General features: G+C 44.3%; 1 protein-coding gene across 1 annotated transcript in view; it reads right to left on the minus strand.

The window, feature by feature from the left end:
- Nucleotides 1–21,018, minus strand: part of NTRK1 (neurotrophic receptor tyrosine kinase 1) — a 351,958-nt gene that overhangs the window by 53,910 nt on the left and 277,030 nt on the right. Inside the window, exon 14 of the mRNA XM_085637927.1 lies at nt 18,590–18,762. Within this exon, the coding sequence (XP_085494053.1) occupies nt 18,590–18,762 (173 nt within the window). The remainder of the gene's footprint in view (nt 1–18,589; nt 18,763–21,018) is intronic.

A 21,018-nucleotide genomic window follows, 5' to 3' on the forward strand; every position in this document is an offset into this window, starting at 1 on the left:
TCTTTAGCGGCAGTTTTCTGCCGCTAAACCGGCGATAATTTTAACGCCATGCTTGATAATATGCCCCTGTATCTGTCCTCCTCGAAGACAAGCAAAGCATGCTTCAATTTTTCTCACGGTATGCCTAAAATTTTTTAAAGATTAACACTCAAGTAATACTTTGTAACAGCGCATACATGTGACTGTAACATTGTTGTGGGTAACGTTGCTGTGGGTCTTTGTACCGTTCATAATATGCTTGGTACGCATCTGTTGGTGTTCCGACCTAAATTAGTAATGAAATGCCTATTGCCAAACGAAAAGAGAACAATGAACTATTACAGTCGGCTGAACCAAGATGTCACAAATCTAGGTGCCAATTCTAGAATCAGGTGGGAGGTTCCCAATATGCACCTTACCTCCCGACTCCTGATAGAAGAACTCAACCATCCAGGCACTTCTCTTTACTTTCTTTGGGCTCCAAAAAACATTCATTTAAGGAGAGGAGGCAGCTATCAGAAAACAGGTTTTAAAATGATTGACAAGCGAAGGGCAGAACTATGATGGTCTTTGTGGTTGTCCTTCTTTGTGGGAGCAACGATTGGTTAAAAAAAACGAAACGTATCGAGTAACAACACAAGTAACTCTGGCACTTTTCGTGTCCGTTCTGGCACCTTTCTGACTTTTTCAGCTCTGACACTGTTTTCCTGTTCCTTTTTCGCTCAGGCTTAGACCCTTTTCATTTCTTTTCTGGATTTGTTCAAGCTCCGCAAATGCTCATTTATAGGGTCGAACCTGCGAAAAAAATGTGCTAGTGCATGTGTCTTGCTTGCAAGACACTATTGTTTACAAAAAGGGTTTGGAGCCCGCCCAATGCTTACTATTTGTGCCCTTCTCCTCTTTGCAGCGTCTCTAATTGGATAGTCCAGACGAAACGTCACTTCTGATGCTTGCTGTGGAGCACAGACCAAGCACAGATTGATTTCCCTTAATCAGTGCCTATCCGCTGCTACTCACATGATGATTTGATATTTATTCCTCCCTTCGACTCCTGCTGCTCCCCCTTTAATGCTTTTTTGCTTGTTTCATCATGCTGTGCACCATTGCAACTCTTTCCCGTGTATGAGGGAACTCAGCAGTCACTTTCACCATTCAGCCACCCGTGAGGTCTTGTTGCAGCCGTGTTTAATTTTAGCACAAAGCAATGGCTGCTGACAGCATCACAACTTTGAGGCGCTGCACTCCTACACACACGTTCACTAAACTCCCGAAGCTGTAGGGTCGACTCAGGGAGCACTGACTTCTGCTAAGGCCAGTCCCAAATGAGATCTGAGACATTCTTTTTTAAGTATCTTATTTTCTGAAAGTGTTTTTCTTGCATGTCATGAATTTGTACATCTTCACACGAAAGCTATAGCGTGAAATGCACTTGTAAATAATCACAGGTTATTTATTTGTATTTGTCTTTGTGACACGTTGTTTATAATGATAGTGAGTAATCACCTGTTGCAGATTGCTGCTTCAAGCTTCAGTATTTTGTGTTGTTACTTACCTCGGTGGTACCAGTGTTCTCGACTCAGGAAGGATTTCAGGTTGAGGTGGGCCGTGTTTGGTTGAAACCTCTGGCCTCTTGCTCAATGAAATGGGAGCTCAACCCACTGAGCTAGTTTAGCAACTTGTCCTACAGCTTGTTTTGGGGTACAGTTCTTGTATTTTTATTTTAACAACAATCACTAATTTGATTGTTTTTTTCGCAGTGCAGTGCATCAGTGCCAGCATTCCCTGAACCCGCCAAAGGCTGTTTCTCTTTCTGATGGGGGGACCCATTGACTCATTAATGCCATTATACAGGTTGTAAGCAATGCGTAATCACGTCAGCAGTAAAGCATGGGTTGCACTGGGTTTCCAGATTTGTATGCATGTGAGTGAGCATTCTTTTGTCCGTATCCCTGTTTGACTGTGTAACTTTGAGTATATCTAGAGACCACGCTATATTAAAAAGGTTATCGCTGTGCAGAAGTATCCCCCACTTCATCCATCAAAGTGATATTTTTATGTGCTAAGACAAGACGGACTGTTATATAATAAATGTGCATTCTAACTTGCTTAAGGTGTCACGCAGCCCGTTCATTCCAACGCTCACTGTTTGTCCACCCTGGCTGTCCGTAGTTTTCAGAAGCTCTTTTGACAGATTGTGTGCTTAGCAGTACAAGATATGATTATTACCGTCATAGAAGCTTTGAAGCAAGAAGCGTTCATCTCATGCTGGAGCCCCGAAAGTGAAAGTAATCGCGGTAAAGCGCGGCGCGCGCGCCCGTGCACATGCACTGTAGGTCTAGGCTGGCCTGGTAGCACTTTTTGGAGCCCTCTCAATAAGTCTCGCCAGACCAGCGCATGCGCTGGGTCAGGCGAGACCTAAAAATGAGTATCTTTAATCTTACGTAAATTTGCTTAAATTACACCATCCTCAATTCATACATGCAAAAATATATAGCTATTGCAGCACAACCACAATTAATATTGATCAAGTCAGGTCGAATAACCAATAGTACAATCATGCGTTATTCAGACATAGAGACAGATATGTATAAATCTCAAAAAGTTCATCTGTAGAAATCTCCTGTTCCAATACAGTATGATGAAAGGTCCAAGTTTTGTGGTGCCAAACTTTCTTTTATTTGATAATTATATCAAAGTCAGAGTCCAAAGGCAGAACAGCCAACACGTGTTTCGTCAGTACAATATTCGTACTACAGACTTTCTCAAGGCTATATACCAAAAAGAGGTTATCTATAATGAAATCCAAAGAATATCATAAGGGGTGCCTGTGATGTCGCTCTGTATGAGTAGAAACAAGAGCGCGAATAGTATCTATATATTATCCCGCAAAAGTCTAATCAACGTAGTAGTGAATGGTCAGTGGAAAGTATCCAAGTTACAGTGTAATCATAGGTGAAAATGCAGAAATGTATTTCAAGGTATGCTCTAATGATATTCGAGGAGTCTCAATATGAGAAAATAGCGAGTCAGCAAATGATGTCCATGTAGTACGAAGACATCATGGATGTGAAGCAAAAACCGTTCTCTTGGTTCATACGCTTGATAACGTTAAGTTGGAAGTGAAGTCTCAATTCATACATCACCAAGCATATCATGATAATATACACGGGGCAAACCAATCAAAATATAAATGTCACACACGTACGTCATGTGTGTTGGGGGCGGGTTTTTATAGCCAGAGACCCAATCTGGACCACAGTCAAGGCCAATTCACAAGCATCATTAACTTCCCAAGAATGCATGGTGATCCAATCTAGGGGTTCACGCGCACCCACACACACTTTAGCGGTCACGGATGCACACCTGGCCCAGAACTCCATTCACCGTAAAACATTTAAAAGTCATTGAATGCCCAGCAAAGACACACAACTACATCATGAGGCGGCTGACATTGGTGCTTTCAATGGTGCACATCTTTTGCATGTGTATGTAACGCATGCATGTGTGTGCAGAATTGTATGGTATTACAACATTTATATGGCACTTGCTATCCCTATGTGGTGCGCTGAAGCATTTGCCTACATGGACTGCGTGCTACACCGTGTGGGGTGAGTGGGTGAAAGGGTGTGCGCACACACATTGAAAGGTGCTTTTTAGGTCTCGCCTGACCCAGCGCATGCGCTGGTCTGGCGAGACTTATTGAGAGGGCTCCAAAAAGTGCCACCAGGCCAGCCTAGAGCCACAGTGCATGTGCGCGGGCGCGCGCGCCGCGCTTTACCGCGATTACTTTCACTTTCGCGGCCGTGCGGCCGTTTTGATGTGTGATCGTGATCTGGATCACTTTCGCGGCAGCACGGCTGCTTTACAAAGCCAATAGGTCTCGCTTTTGGGACCTTATAAGTATTTAGTTATGCAACTGTTGCATGGCTAAACACTTATACGGTCCCAAAGGCGAGACCTATTGGCTATGCCAATGCTTTTTGGGATCGTGGTTAGGTGACGGGAGAGGAGAGGAGACTTTGCATTGTTAGAAGAGCGGGACAACGCTTTGTCTTCTTTAAGGACATTTGTTCAGTTCTGCCACTCCTAAGTTAAGAGTGCAGATTGGTGATGAATGTATGAATGACTATGTGAGAAAGGATTACAATCAACCCCATTTTCAGCGGACAGATGGGGAAGGAAAAGGTGAGTTGTACATTTTTTTTGTGGTGAGATGAAAACATTTATTTGCTTTTATCTTTTTCATTTTCATGACTGGTATTTGCACCACTGGTGTATTTTATGCATGGCATGAGGCATACGCTTTACCCACTGCCATTGACTCAAGTAGCTGTTTTATCGGTCTGACTTTAGCCAAGAGCTTTTGATTAATCAAAATCATATGCATACTATACTTATAGGGATTTCCACAAGCCCTCTTCATTCATAGGTTTGTTACTGCCAGTGCTTAATTTGAGCCGGTGGTTGCCGGTAAGGCGCACTTGCACTCATTTTTGGGGACCAGCACTTGTTTTTCCTCATCAGATATCGACTGAGAGTAGGAGAACGAGAAACACACAAACGGGAAGGAAGGAGGCAGTAAAAGACGGAAATAGCGGCCCAGATGGAGAAAGCAGGGACCAGCAAGAGTGTAAGAATGGGGCAGGAGTCTCTGGTAGTGGGCTAAGGAGGCCTGGGGTGAATTAATGGCTAGGCAGCCTTGGTATTAGGCCTGCCAACATTTACTGTAACCTGACACAGGCTTCTGGGGAGAGCTTTGGGCACACGCACTCAAACTTTTCCAAATTAAGCACCAGTTATTGCACCATTTACATTTTCTACCATCGACTACAGCATACAGCATGGGGCAGAGTGTCAGCCCACTGCAGCCAGTGGGATTGATGGCATGATGACCTTTCACATGTTGGACATCCACCCACAATGGAGTTTCCTTAAGTCCCAGGACAAATATTTGCTTTTAGACAATGTTTTGTGTTTTTTACAGATGAGGGCCCGACAGCTTCCCAAAACATACAATTTTTCAAAAACCATGACAAAACAAAATAAACTGGTGACAACACCAGACCTATGGGCTTTGTCAATGTCAGTCGTAAATACCGCCTTGCCTGGATTTGAATAGGGTGAAGCATAAGTTAAACACATACCTTTAATTTACGATTGTCGTTACGTTATGCCAATTTTGCAAATCAGCAACAACGTTTGTGTGTACTGGTAACGTCGTGTTTTTTCACTGCCATGTACCACGTGTAACAAAAGAGAACTTGTGCACGGGTGCAAAGCCGCACGTTTATGGCCCCTGGTTCTTTCCAGCCTTGTTTCCACAACATAACTCACTCACAGACTAATTCCTCAGAGTTGCCCCCTCAGCTCCAGGAAATCATCCGTAACAAGAAGTCGATTTAACATCTTTCAGAAGCTGTTTACCCGGGATGCTGACTCCTGTGCAGAGCCGAAGCCCCTCCCCCCCCTCATCGGGGAGAGGGGGGGGGGGGGTTCCACGCTGAGAAGGACAGGGAGTGTGTCTGAATGTGAAAGTTATAGGCGAGAAGATGTGGTCTCACGGCTAGACGCGCCCAGGGGTCAGTGCTTTCTGATTACAGATCATAGTAAAAAAACTAGATGTGAGATGAAAGGGCCGCTCCGGGAGGCTCAGTTTGCCGCCGGACCGGGCGACCAGGACTCTCTGCAGCTGCCCCTGCTCAGGGCCAAGAGAGGGAGCTGGGCTCACTCGGGGCTCGGCCCTGATAGTCATTCAATTTCCCAACCAGGGGATGGGGTCTTGACTATAAAGAAGAGGGGAGGGTTCCATATAAGCTGGCCTCACTGGAAGGCTGGTAGGGATGGACCTAATGGCTCACGTCATCTAATCGGTGTCACTGACCGACAGATAGGGCTGGGGCGGAATCAGTGGTAGCTCAGGAGGTCAGTGCCTATTAAAGGCTAGATTTGAAATCAGTCACTTGCTGGCAGTGTGGGGCCTCTGAAATATTGGGGGAAGAGTCAGTCACAGGGAAGGAGGCCAGTGTGTGTGAATGGGCAGCAATCCTAGGGCAGGTTCCTCCACATGCAGGAGGGTGGAGCTACGGAAAGGCACAATAGATGGGACAGAGGGCATCCAATGTCAACAGGGCCATGCCAGTGAAAGTGAAAGGTCAGTGGGGCTGGAGCAGAATCAGTCACACTCGCATTGGCTGGTACTGCTGAAACGCTACCAGGGCTGGGGTAGAGTGACTAGGCCAGTACAGTGAAAGATCACCACTCAGGCTAGTGCAGAATCAGTTACATACCAGAAAGCGACTGCCTTGGAAATGACAACTACGCCGGGGAAGACTAGTGCCGGTCTTAAGTCAGCAAGACAATGCCCGTCAAACACCAGTAAGGTTGGACCAGAATTGGTCAAATACCAATGGGCTGGTGCCTCTGGAAGGCTGGTAGGGCTAGGGAAGAGTCAGTCGTATCTCAGTGGGCCATTCCGTTGAATGGACAGGCTGATTTCAAGTGTGGCGGTGAGGATTCTCCACCACAACATCCATGGAGTACCCTCTCCACCTAACTTGAGGTCCACCCGCATGACTTACAGACAGCGGGCCTTAAGTATGTAAGCCATGGAGTCTACTTTGTCCCCGTCGCTGGCATACTCCTCCAATGCTCCGTCGGAGTAAGGGCCGTCAGAGGTTTGGGCATTCCACTGACCGCCTGAGAGGGGGCGGTCGAATGGGCAGTTTTTACTCTCCCTCAATGCCATGAGAAACGTGGCAGTAAGGAACAGTGACAACATTTAAATGACCCCCCACAACATGGGAGAACACTTTCATGGTGTGGGACTAATTCGTTCGAGATTTTGTTTTTGAAAGAACAAAAGCATGTTAAAAGTGTAATAGAAGGTACCATCATTTTAACGGTACTGTCCATCAAACTTCTAATACATTGACAGGAACCACTGTGACAGCAGTTTCTGGAAACGTTTTGAGTTGTCCGCAGGTCTGGCGGGCAACTTTACATTTGGCGGCTGGAGGACCCTTGTTATGGAGGGTGTAAGGTACCCCTCCATACCGATTACCTTTGTCCATCAAACTTTAGAGCAGACCGTTAGGTTGTAGCAGAATCAAGCACAAGCCTAGATTGCTAGGACCTGGGCAGAGTCATACGTCAGCGGGATAGTAACAGTGAAGAACCATTATTATGGGAGCAGAACCTATCCCATGTCATCAGAATGGTGCAGCTGAAAGGATGAGCGGAGTCACCCCAGAAGCACCACACATTCAAAATGATCTTTTAGATAACTCAACAATATTTCAGATACAGTCTGGTCACTTCTTATTTAAGTTCATCACAAAGTGAACATTCTCAAAGTCCAAGAAGCGCTGTATTTTTCGATCACGACAAATCATCCCACACGTGGGTCGCGCAGACAACTTTATCAAGACTTAATATAATTTACCCAATTATTGATCAAAATCTTCATGTCACTGAATAAAGGGAACATAGACCATCAGACACAAAAAATACATGATTTTCTATACAGCTAAACTTCAAATGTGAAAAAACAATAGGATTTTTTCAGTTTGCAGCAATGAACCTTAATCCTTTTTATAACTCTTTTTTGGATAAATGCCTATAATGGAACTCTCAATCCAATGGCTCGGGTTCCCATTTTCTGGTGATCGATGTTCATTTTATCCAGTGATGCAAACTCAGACCTTCCATCCTGCAGAGGCCAGTAAATTGGGCAACAATAACATGTTATGAGAGATGTGCTATGAAGCTCTATAAAAATGGCAGATGTCCTGTATGAAACACCATTTTGAAAAAAACAAGTTATTATTAGGACAGGGAGAAAAATTCCATTTGTTAGAAGTTGGGAGCAGAGGTAGAACCAATAAATTGAGGTAGTCGTCCTCCCTGGGACAAGGAGAAACATATGCGTCCCATGAAAGCCTTCCTAGTAGGGAAGCCTTTGGTAATGGGAATCACAAGTTATCTCGGAGAGATGTTAGTAAAATAGAGAGTCAGTAGAGAATAATGGATGGAGACAGGAAGCCACATAATTTCTTCAAGAGAGAGGTACACACACACAGCAGCTCTGCGGGGCTGGGGAGTTATGTGGGCGAGTGGCGTTTAACCAGGATCACTAGAATTTTGTGATTCTGTGGTTGTGTTTTTTTCTGCATGATTATGGAGTTTCTGCATTTACCACACAATCCATCATCTCCTGCATAATCTGCAGATATTGACAAAAAATCTGTTTCTAGCTCAAAACAGATCAAAAGTTACCAAACACCACAAACATGACGATGTGTCTTCTTGTACGGTGGAAGACCCATCGCAAAGGTTGACCGGTCATCTTACGGTTGTTTATTGTTGTATTTGGTTGTTGAACTAGAGCTAATGAAGTGACGTCTTTGCACAGACAGTGGTACCATGTGTAAAATTTACTGTCCCGAAATGTGCTGCATTATGCCACATAATTTGCCCTTGCTTGCCTCATCATTTTTATAATTTAGCTAATGTCGTCACATAATTTGGGCCTCCCTTGCCACATAACTCCATTGGCACTGCATATGCCCACTACAGCCTAAGGAGAAGAGCTATAAATGGCAAAATCTGCATTATCAACTTGGTTTAAGGCACGAATGGGGGATGAAAGTACCTTGATACCTGCAAGGTGAATCATGCGCTTTATAAATGTATGTCAATAAGAGTAGTACCAAGCATGAGATATTGTGAGTCATTTAAGCTAGAGAGCAATGACACTGATGAGGACGGGGATCGGTGGCTGCGTTGGTCCATGTCCTGGGGAGTGGCCGCAGAAGGAACTCTGGACAGGCGGTGAAACTTGGACAGATCTCGGAAAGCCCCATCTATGAGCTGCTTTGGTTCTGCTCACATGGGGTTCTGTTCCCTCTACCCACCATCGTGATATGGAAAGTGCTTACAGGTAATGGACCATTGACTATCTGCTGGAACGGATACGGAAGTGAAGACCCTGGTGGTGGAGACTGAACCTTTGTTGATGTCTCTCCACTCTTGCATCTAGTATTATGTATGGATTTCTGACGTGTCATTCGCCGCAGACGCAGGTAACACCAATTTTGAGGGACCATTGAAATGAGTGTGACCCCTCTTCAGTGGGGTGCATGGGGATCCCTTCTGTGCTGCTGCATTTGTTTCATTTGAACCTTCTGCTGCCATGGAATAGACACAAGCGATTGCTCATCCTATACGTAGTACCTTATTGGAGCCCACATTGATGAGCCACCTTCATATGCATATGGCATACCTTTTTGCCTTTTTTCGAACTTGGGGCTGCTTTCTGTGACTTTATTGTCCTGGACTCCTCCGGAGAAGTCCTGGCAGTTGTGGAGGTGATTAGCGTAGCCTACAATATCTGAATCGACAAGCTAACCCTTAAATAGTGAACGGGTTTCAGGATTTAGGCAAGCGGTCACTTTTCGGGCCACGACGGAAGACAAAATTGAGCTGGAAACCTTGCATTCTAAATAAGTAGACAAGATATTGGAAGCTATAGTTGTACCCAGAGAAACGCTGGAAAACAAAATGGACTCTATTGTGATTGATATGAACCTGCAGAAGGAGACTGATAGAGTTAGAGATAGTGAAGCCAGGGGTGTAGCTTAGTCAGTGACATTCGGGGGATGGGGGTGTGATGCTCAAATTACCCAGCTAAAAAAGCAGTGGCTACAGGATGCAGAGGTGAGATGACCAAGTTTTGGGAAGTTTCCATGAGGAACAGTTTAAGTACTTATTTGCATTAGGTGGGATCCTCTTTCTAGATTAGCACAGTGGGCAAAAAAAATGGGTGGGAATGCTACCCCGAGTGATTGTTCATGGTTAGACTATTTGCGAGCATTTATCCCATCCCCTTTGGGTGTTTGATTGCCAGCAGTATGCTCGGACATTTGAGAGTGGCACAGCTTTCCAAGCCTACCACTGTCAAAGTTTGTGAATTCCAAAAGTAGTAAATTTGCACCCATTCAAGGAGTAGTTCTATTGGTGTAGATTTACTAAGTTTTTGGTAAACTGATCACTATACTATATATATTACAAATGGACCTTCCCTGGGCAAACTGATAGAAAGAGCAGCGTTCGCCCAGATGTCACAATTCATTGAAGAGAATGGCATACTTTCAGACTTCCAAACAGGATTTGGTCTGGGAAGAGGCACAGAAGCTGCCCTCCTTCCCACCTGGGGTGACCTGAAGAACACAGTTGACCGCAACGGGGTTGCTGCGCTACTCGGCTGCCTTTGACACGGTTGACCATTACACTCTGATACAAATACCCTACAAAGCCGGCATAGAGGGAACTGCTCTAGACTGGATTGCGTCTTACCTTTGAAACAGAACTAATGTTATCCATACCCCACCTTTCTCGTCCAAACCATACGCCACAAAAGCAGGGGTCTCTCAAGGCTCTATCATCTCGCCCATGCTTTTCAACAGCTACATGCAGTCATTTCCGGAACTGATCTATCAATTTCACCTCATGTGCTATAACTATGCAGATGACACACAAATACTCCTTCAACTGGAATGCCCCAAAGACTTTGGAAAATCCCCAATTTTCAGTTGCCTCAGAGCCATGCATCAGTGGATGACTTGGAGCCATCTCAAATTGAATGCTTTCAAAAAGGAAATACTCACGTGTGGCGATTGGAAACATTATGACCAGCTTGCCGCCTGGCCTGATGAACTGGGATCATCGCCTAAAGTATCGAAGGAAGTAAGAAACCTCGGAATGACCTTGGACTCCAAGCTGTCGACGAATGCCCAAGTGGACAAACTAGCAAGATCAAGATTTGTCACTATAAAAACGTTGCAATTTTTTTCCCCCTCATTTGGGATTTCCACACAAAGTCCAAGCTACCATCTCCCTTGTTCTGTCCAAACTCGATTACGCCAATAGCCTCTACCACGGATCACCTTTAACGACCATGAAAAGACTACAATGGATTCAGAACTCGGCTGCCAGACTACTCTTGCATATCAAACTGCGAGACCACATCTCACCTGCATAGAAAGCCCTGCATTGGTTACCGGTTGCCAGAAGATCCACGTTCAAGCTACTTTGCATCACCCACAAAGCAATACATGGAATGGAACTGCTCTTCATCAGAAATAAAATCACCAAACACATTCAACAAAGGAACCTCCGCTCTAAAGGAGCATCTCGCCTCAAAATCCCAAGATACAAAAAAAAAACATGGGTGGCACATCCTTCTCTGTTCAAGCGCCAAACTATGGAACTCTATACCCCGCGACATAAGATCCACAGACAACCACCTTATCTTCAGAAAACTACTCAAGAATTGGCTCTTCCCCGAATAAGCACCATACGCAAACAGAAATTCACAGCACATCCCTCTGTATATAAGCATTTATTTTCACTATAGATATGTACCCATCTTTGTGTATTGCTTTGTATAAACATGTAGAATAATTATATTGTTGAACAAAAAAAATCATCTTTGGTCTACATGTACTTGCTTCCATTGTGCATCAATGTACCTCCATGTACTTGGATCTGTGTGTCTATTACTTTTCTCCTGAAAAGCATATCCAATGCACTACCCTATTTCTCATCCTGTACGTCTATCAATATCTTTAATCTACATATACTTACCTCCTTTATGCATCTATATACTTTGGATCTATATATTTATCACTTTCTTCTAATTTGGCATTTCCAATGCACTACCCTATTTCTCAGTCTATGCTTCTCTCAATATATCTTCTAGCCCAACTTTCTGACTCATCTCAAACTACTTTCTACTACTCTTTCCAATGCACTACCCTATCTCTCACCCTATACATCTATCTTTATATCCTCTACACCCACTCTCTCATTTATCCCAAACCCCATACCACTAGTATGATACCCAAAATAAAATAACCCTTTCTAGACCCTTTCCTACTCTACCCCTCCTTGCATCATCTGACACCTCTTTTGCTATACCGATCCCCCAATCAACCGTCTCTAATCTCTTCCCTCTGACTCTTCTCCTCCAAAAACCCTTGTTACTCATCCAAAAGCCTCCTCCTACTGCTATGACCTAAAAAAAGAAATAAAAAAAACCTTCACTCTTCTATCCCTCCACCATCCTTTTCAATCAAAATAACATACTAACATGTTCACTTCTCAAATTCCATATTCCAATATACTAACTCACCACTAATCTTTTATGGGTTCCGGAGTAGCATGCTACTCGCCAATAAAGCATTTCAACACCCCATCAGGGTGACAAGCGCTATATAAATGCAAACCTTTTTTCACTTTTCTACCCCTACCCAACCCTACTCAATCCAAATAACTTTCTAACATATCCACCACCCAAATTAATTTCATGTTTCACCATACTAATTCAACATTAATCCTTATGGGTTCCAGAGTAGCGTGCTGCTCGCCCAAAAAGCGCTTCAAAACCTCATCAGGGGTAGGAAGCGCTATATAAATACAAACCTCTTTCCCTCTTCTATCCCGCCGCCTACCCTTCTCTATCCAAATAACTGAATAACATATCCACCACTCAAATTACTTCATATTTCACTATACTAATTTTCAACACTAATCCTTTATGGGTTCTGGAGTAGCGTGCTACTCGCCAGAAAAGCGCTTCAACACCCATCAGGGGTAACAGGTGCTATATGAATACAAACCTTTCTTCCCCTTCTATCCCTCCGCTATCCTTCTCACTCCAAATAACTGACTAATATCCACCACTCAAATTACTTTCATATTTCACCATACTATTTCACCACTAATCCTTTATGGGTTTCCGGAGTAGGGCGCTTCAACACCCCATAAGGGGTAACAAGTGCTATATAAATACAAACCTTTATTCTTCTTCTATCCTTCTGCTATCCTTCCGAATCCAAATAACTGACTAACCTATCCACCACTTAAAATGTACTTGCATGTTTCACTATACTAATTCAACACTAATCCTCTATGGGTCCCGGAGTAGCGTGCTACCTGCCGCAAAAGCACTTCTATGCCTCGTCAGGGGTAGTAAGCGCTATACAAATGCAATTACAATACAATATAATACAGTATATATTTAAGATCCTGAACCAAAAAAAGAACACATTAAATACTCTTAGTGAAATGAGAATGATTAATAAAATCTACACAGATACAGCAGACCTGACTCGGGCCCCTGACCCAACCAAGAAAGCATATTGAGGAGTGTCACACCCCAAATACCTCCACTGAAGCTACATCCCTGTCTGTGCCACATGGGCCTAACAGTTCTCCCTGGGGAATTGATGACTACCGTTCGTGTACAACACGTCATGGAGTTCTTGTCATGGGATCACTATTTTTAAATGGATTTTCACTGCACGCACTTTTCTTCATCTCTGCTACAAGAAGCCTTGCTGGTAGAGTTGTCAAATCGGTGCATGTGGGCGGGGCTCCATGTTAGTAGCTCTCACCCTTTACAAATCATTTTATCAAGGGACAATACCTCCCTTTGTACTGAGCCCTAGTTGGAAATGGCGGAGGGCTTGCAGGCAAATTAATAGGGTGAGACGTGGGTCTTGCGCGGCCATGAAAACTTCTGGCATGTTTATCATGCAACAAACATAATGTAAAAATATGAAACAATTTCAACAAAATTTTAAAAATATATTTCTTTAACATGTGGAAGAGTATCACCTCAGTTCATCTGATTATATCACTGCATAGACAGACATTTATTAAAAGCGTATGTTTTTAAAAACATTTATTGTTCTCCCCCAGCGACAATGCTATCAGTCAATAGTCATGTAAACCCTAAACATGGCCTAGAGACTCTTATACTAGATGTAGCAACGTAAAAGGTGGTTGTACAGCGCACATCCTGAAAGGCAGTATTTAAAAGTGCGCTCATATATGATACTAAGGAAAAAGGAGGCTCTGTGTAATAAACTATTTGCCTAGGATCACACAGCTTGGACAAGCAGGGAAGCTGGTGTTGGTTCCAGGTTAGCTGGTTTCACATTTTGAAATTCAACCACTAGCTAGGTTTCTCTGTATCTCTGTATCTCTCTCTCTCTCTCTCTCTCTCTCTCTCTCTCTCTCTCTCTCTCTTCCACTGTCGTTTACATTAAAGGTGACGTTTTTGTCTTTCATTCTTGTCTCAGGAGGAGAAATACCAACACAGAGATAATAGACTCAACTTAGGGCCCCAGACCCAACTAACAGGCCTCATATGCCTTTATTTGGGGGGGTGGGGTGTCACCCCAAACACCCCCCTGAAGCTACGCGCATAAATGAAGCCTCCTTAAATGAACTGCGCCCGAACACTGAAGCTTTACAGAAGCAAGATCTGGAACTACCTGAGAGGATGATAGCCGGGTCTGGTGGCTCATTGGACTAATGCATCCACTGCAGGGGCCTGTGTTCGACCTCATGGTCACAGGTTCAAATGCAGATGGGTCCACTCAGCCTTTCATCAATCTGAGGTCGATAAAATGAGTACCATTGAGTTGGGTAACAATGAACATCTGTTGTTCAGTACCAAGATACCCCTTTAGGGATGAACGTGTGCTTTACAAATACATATGTTATGATGTTCCTGGAGTACAAGACAGAGGATGCTGAAGGACACTCCAAGAGCAATAACATCTCTGTAGTGGGCTTGTAGGAAGGTATTGAAGTTCAGGACATTGTGGAATACATGGTGAATGTCCTAAATCTGCAGTGGCTTCCAAGGGGCTATCTCAATTCTTCACCAAACAAAGAGCCCATTAATTCCCAACTAGACTTCCTTCCCCTGGGCTCGCCCCCACACCCGGTGGTTGTTAGACTGCTGCATTAGAGAGACAGATCTGAGATTTTACAGAAAGCATGAGCAGCGGGCAACCTAACATTACACAATGCCACAATTTTGATCTTTCCTGTCTATATTGTTGTGGTGCAACAACAGTGACATTTGTGGTTGCAAATTAGAAGTAAACATGGATAACAATCCATACTTTTTTGTCAGCCCTCAGGGAGATTGGGCTTGGTTGCACAGGTATGCAGTTCGCAGGATTGCAAACCACCTGGGGCGCTCTGCCAATGATGTGAAGTAGACCAAGAAAACTCAGGAGATGCGCTATGAAATATCCTTTAAGAAGAAAAGTGAAAACAGAAAGAGAGGCAGCTACAGCTCATTAAGCACCCACCACTCCGTATAACCACCTACGAGCACAAGCGCCTCATCGGTGACTCTGAACCTGATGTGAGATCTTCATTGCGTAGTGATGTTTTGCAGATGATCTATGATTAGAGTTGCATTATAGAGACATAAACATGGTAGCATAAGGCTCATAAGTGTGGGTGCGTCAAATGCCCCATGATATATTCGATGTATACAACAGAAGAGGTGACACTGCTGGGGAGTCCTTGGGTTAGAGGTCACCCACCTCAATGCTTCCTCTACTGTTCTAGAGATTGAAAAGTGTTTTCCTCTAAAAGTATGGAGGAGCAGCAGTTGTCAATCTGTCCTAGGGTGAAGAAGTTGGGTATTGTGATCTAGAGCTAGGAGTTGACAGAGACTGTATCTATTGGTGGACATTGCTTACAGCACTTATAAGTGAATAATCAACCCTTATTGGTCATTTGCGATTAGTGAGTCTAAAGGATACTTCAGCGACCCAATCCAAAACTATATTACCTTGTTTTCCAATGACTAGACAGAATACAAAGACATTCCTGACTTGGACATTTTGGGGCATTGGCACTGCTAATAAACTCATTTTTTCTAAACCTAATATTAGAGTCAGGACAGGGATCATAATCTCCACTTCATATGAGACTGAACAGAGCATGTACGAGTGGTGCCCTCTGTCCCCAATGCTCATTGCTTTAGCACTGAAAGAATTTGTCAGTCTTGATGTAGAAAGACAAATAATGGGGACTGTATTTGCCAGATGGAACACACAGCATATCACTGTATGCAAGGGATCTATCGGGATTTATGTGGGACGTCTCCAAAGCAACGGTAGAGGTGGCCATGTTCCTGGAAGAATTCAGACTTTTATCCAGACTCTTGGTCAACTGGCGGAAAAAGTGTGTCATTCTGGTCTTGCATCACGTGACAGCGAGTTATTATCATTGTAAAATAGAGACTCAGGTGGGAGTCAAATACATTCAGATATGTGTGAGTGGAAATTTATCATGATGCAGATGACTTGATGATTGGAAATGTGTCCATGGTCTGACAGTGCAGTGGAGGAGAGTGGGATTCTGGAGAATACCGCCATTGACAGCCATTGAGAGGATGGCGGTTTTTGAAAAGTTATGCTGCTGTGAGTATTATTTTACTTCATCAAGCGGTTTATGTACTCCTGGAATTTTTTTCCATGATGTAGACTCTCTGATGGTGAACTGAAATCGGAGTGGTAGGAGGCATAGAGAGCCCTTGCGTAAACTGAAGCTTCCGGTTGCAGACTGCGGCGTAGGTGTAATAGACTATGCATTCTAGTATTTGTGAGCCCAAATTCAGTGGAAGGACAAATAGTTAGCTCAAATGCAATTGGCTGACACTGGGACCCCCACAAATATCGTACACAAGGGTGAACTAGCTAGGCTCTTTCGGAACTGGATGGTGGTGGGGGGCTTCCCACGGCTAGAGTAGGTGTTCTTGACATGTTGGAAACAATGCTTGTGGATAACACAGTGAAGTCCATCTTATGCCCCTCAGTAGTCTTCCCTAAATCCAAGGGATACTTCCTGGCTGAGGCTGGACCAGGGCTGGTGTACTGACTGTAGAAGGCTATTATTATCCAGGTGAGCTACTAACACTGCCTGCTTTGGGGGAAAGAACTGACTTTCCCTCTGGAGTATTTCTTCAGTTTAGTGCCTTGATGGGGTTTCTTCAAAAGAAATGAACCTCAGATGCCTGAAGTCATTCATTTACCGTATATTATCGGTGAATGAAGAAAATCGGTGTCTTGGTTTTACAAGGCTCTTGTGATAATGACTAAAGAGAATACTGCAGAACTGAGAGTTAAGTGGAGTGGGCCACTAACGTAACAAACTTGATGATAACGAATGGAGTACAGCCCTGGATATACTTGGAAAGACTCCAGAAATGCGAGACTCCAACATTCACAATTTAACTACTTGAACAGAACTTATCTCACTCTAGAAATGTTCACAAGATGTTGGAATCAGAGTCTACGTTGTGCTGTTGATGCTTACAGACCGAACCCGGACTCTTTCTTGTGATATGGGGATGCCCTAAACCGAGAAGCTTCTGAAAGAGCCTCACTTAAACCTTCTCAGACACAGTAGGGAGGACGAATCAAAACAGTCCAAGCGGCTGCTGTTGGGCCTGTTCTTTCATTTTAAAAGCCAAATATGGGCGACAACTTCAAAGACCTTGCGCTACAAATAGCTAAATGAACGAAAGCTATTTTGTGAAAAAAGTAGCACCCTCTTCTCTCCAGAAATGTTGGCTCATGGTGGCGAATTTCCAGAGGAAAGAAAGGATAACACAGAAAACATATTTTCAGCTTGTACGACAAATTGACATCCACATTTTTTGCTGAGGTGGAAGATATGGCCGGCTCCTTTAATAACTTCAGTGGACTCTAAGTGAACATTGCTGGAATGGTCATGTGTGATCATACCACTGCCTCCCCTTTCCACATATATTCTGGTTCTGTACCTCTAACCACCTGCAGGCACAAATGTAACATAGTTGTCTTGCGGTTCTAAATTTTGTCCGTAAATGTCTCAATGAGTGAAGGAACCACTTTCTCAGAGGGGGCTAGATCAAATTTATTTCTTCTATTATTTTCTTGTACAGTCCCATAGTGACAGTATTAAGATTTTTGTGATTATAATTTTAAAAACTCAATCGAAATTGTTTGAAAAAATAGTCCAGACCCGTTATCAAATACACATGGATAGTCAGATGGAGGACATTTCAAAATCAATTTTAACTAGAAAATCATGGAAATCTGAAACATGGGAGAGTCAGTAAGAAGTACAAAGTACTCTTTGTTGGAGGGCTTCCCGCATGCTTTGTTCCACTTTATGAGTAACTTTACACCAGAAGTTAATGTAAATTTACCAGGCCACCCTACAAAATTCAGTCGCAGTGGCTCTCTCGCATACAACTCTTGCACAAATGAAATTACTTGGTTTGCTTTCTTCAAAAGTGAAATGTTCTACTCAAACAGAAGTATAGCATAAAATGTGAACTTTTCATAACTGTTTAAATGTTATTTTTTAAGGTTTTAATAAATGAAAAGATGTTTATAAGACATTAAAGTTTTTAAGAACTCAGAATCATGTAATTTAATAGTTATGATAAATTATCTGGAAGTTCTCAATGCTATTTGATAGGATTACGTCCTTCTGGGAAACACCTGACTGTTCACCAAAAACCTAAATACTATGTTTAAATAAAAATTGCAAATTATGGTTTTGCACATTTTTACTACTGAGCCTAAATCCCCCCAAACATATGTGGTAGAAAAATTGGATCTTTTTAAACACTGTTAATTTGGCAGCAGGCAATGTGGAACCGTTTCACGCATCTTAACACTGATCGTCATCAAAGTAGGTGGTTTAGGTGCAGCAATGTGGGCTGCTGTGGGATGTGAAGTCTCACCTGAGAAAGCGGTTCAAGTCCCCATGCTTCATGTACTCGAAGACCATGATTAGGGGCTCGCCATCAGTGCAGACCCCATAGAACTTCACAATATGCTCATGTTGCAGGACCGTCAAGAGCTCGGCCTCCCGCTGGAAATCTACACGGGCATTTTCAGTTGCCTCCTTCAGGGCCTGGAGAGAAACAAGAGGTAAAAAATTTGTAACCAAAATCAAGCACAGCTGAACTGCACATAAATGCAAAATCAATCGACTTTACCTTGGATTCCGCCGTTTCCACTTGAAACTGGACAGACCTGCACCACTACTCCACAAATATTCAAATTTTTGTACTTCACCATCAATTTCAATCTCTCCATGAAGATCACAACACCAAGAAAACACAGAAGTCCTGCTACCAGTCCATACTCACACACAAATCAAGCCATTCCTTCCTGAAACGAACTTCAAGTTATTTCTCCTACGAAAGATTAAAGTCTGCTCAAGGGTATCCCTCCCTCAAGTTATTTCTCCTTCGAAAGATGAAAGCCTGCTCAAGGGTATCCCTCCCTCAAGTTATTTCTCCTTCGAAAGATGAAAGTCTGCTCAAGGGTATCCCTCCCTCAAGTTATTTCTCCTTCGAAAGATGAAAGTCTGCTCAAGGGTATCCCTCCCTCAAGTTATTTCTCCTTCGAAAGATGAAAGTCTGCTCAAGGGTATCCCTCCCTCAAGTTATTTCTCCTTCGAAAAATGAAAGTCTGCTCAAGGGTATCCCTCCCGCCAAAGGGCCCTCGTTGAAAAGTGCTCCCCATCGCAAGTCTCATCAAAGGGCTGGAGAATTACAACCACATTTTCTCCCACCCCTAACGGATCCCAATGGATCCCATCCGTTCGCTAATGCCAGCCTGAACCCTCCCATATGTCTGCCGCATCACTTCCCATAGCAGTAACAAACAGCACCACCAACAGCAGCGCGGGACTGGGAACCCAAAGCAGCCCTGGCAATTTTGTTGGACCAGCCTTGAGGCACGGGGTGGAGGGAAGGCGTGCCGGTGTGAGGCACAGCTGCTTTTGTTACTGGGGCCAATATTGCAGACCCATGACAAAACCAGCCCTCAGTAACATAAACCGCCCCAACCAGCGATGGCTTCTGCGCTAAGGCGGAGCAGCGTCATTTCACAGGAAAACTAAGATGATAATAACTCCATATTATTATTATTTTATTTTTTCAGAAGGCTCTGAAGGTGCAGGGCGGGGCTGCCCACAGAGAAGGGGAAGGAGTGGGGAGCACTTTCCAAGAGTGCATGACAGTTTGGCCAACCTTCTCGGGCCGGCCAAACAGTCATATTCACTAAGCATGTTCGCCACATGGCTGTAATGAACAGACTGGGTGGAGGACATGCACAGGCTCCTACTGCCTGTCTGAGTGCCAAACTACGGCGCTCAGATCAATCATGAGGCTGCTTTCATGGTGACAGCAGCATCGTGATTGGCTAGGGAAGTCTGCTTCCCGCTGGATCGAAGAGGATGGACGAGAAGTGGCCGCCGGCAGCACAAGATTTCACGCAGTCACTTTTCCGACGCTAGTGCGTCAAATCCTTACGCCTGCTTCAAGCAGGCGCAAGGAGTGACGCACCATGTTAGGGATAGGGCAGGTTGGAACAGTGCTGCAGTTGCGTCGCGCTTGTGACACAACTTCAGCACTGCGCCAACCTTACGCCGGCAGATGCGTCACACACCTGCTTGTCCTTGCGCCACGATGCACCGCATTGTAAATGCGGCGCATCTGCGGTGGCGCAAGGGCAAACTTGCGGGACGCATCTTCCCTGGTGCATCCCTGCTGATTTGCAGGGATGCGCCAGGGAACGTAAATCTGCCCCACAGTGTTTTTTCTTCTTCCAGCAACTACTGGATATTCCACCATGTGTTCCTGCCCATCTGACTTATTGATGGCCACGGCTCAACACTTTCAAACATCTATATTTGGAAGCAACCCTAAGCCTTTCTTCTTTGTAGTACAGTGTTTTCCATCTTTTCATGTTGTTGTAGTGCCAGGTTTCTGGCCAAGCTAGTACAGATCAGGGGCGTCTCCTCCATGTGGGCGGAGGAGCGCCGCCCCACTGCTTTCTCTCACTGTGAGAAGCAGAAACATAAAATGGTATTATAAATACCATTTTATGTTTCTGCTTCTCGCACTGCGAGAAAGCAGAAGGGTTTGGTTGGGAGTGGGCAGGTCTGGTCTAGGGCAGGGGAGGAGTGGCTTGCCCACTGCTGAGGGCGCTGACTGTTTGTTCAGCACTCTGGGGCCGACCAAACCAGTCATGTGCTCTCTATGTAGACTGCATGCAGCCTACATGGAGAAAATGGCCTCCCCATAGACACCTGGCTGGTCGGCGTCCCGACCAATCACAACGCTGCCATTGGCTTGGGGGGGTGGAGGCTGCCTGCTTC

This window comes from Triturus cristatus, chromosome 12 (genome assembly GCF_964204655.1).
Source record: "Triturus cristatus chromosome 12, aTriCri1.1, whole genome shotgun sequence".
NCBI lineage: Eukaryota > Metazoa > Chordata > Amphibia > Caudata > Salamandridae > Triturus > Triturus cristatus.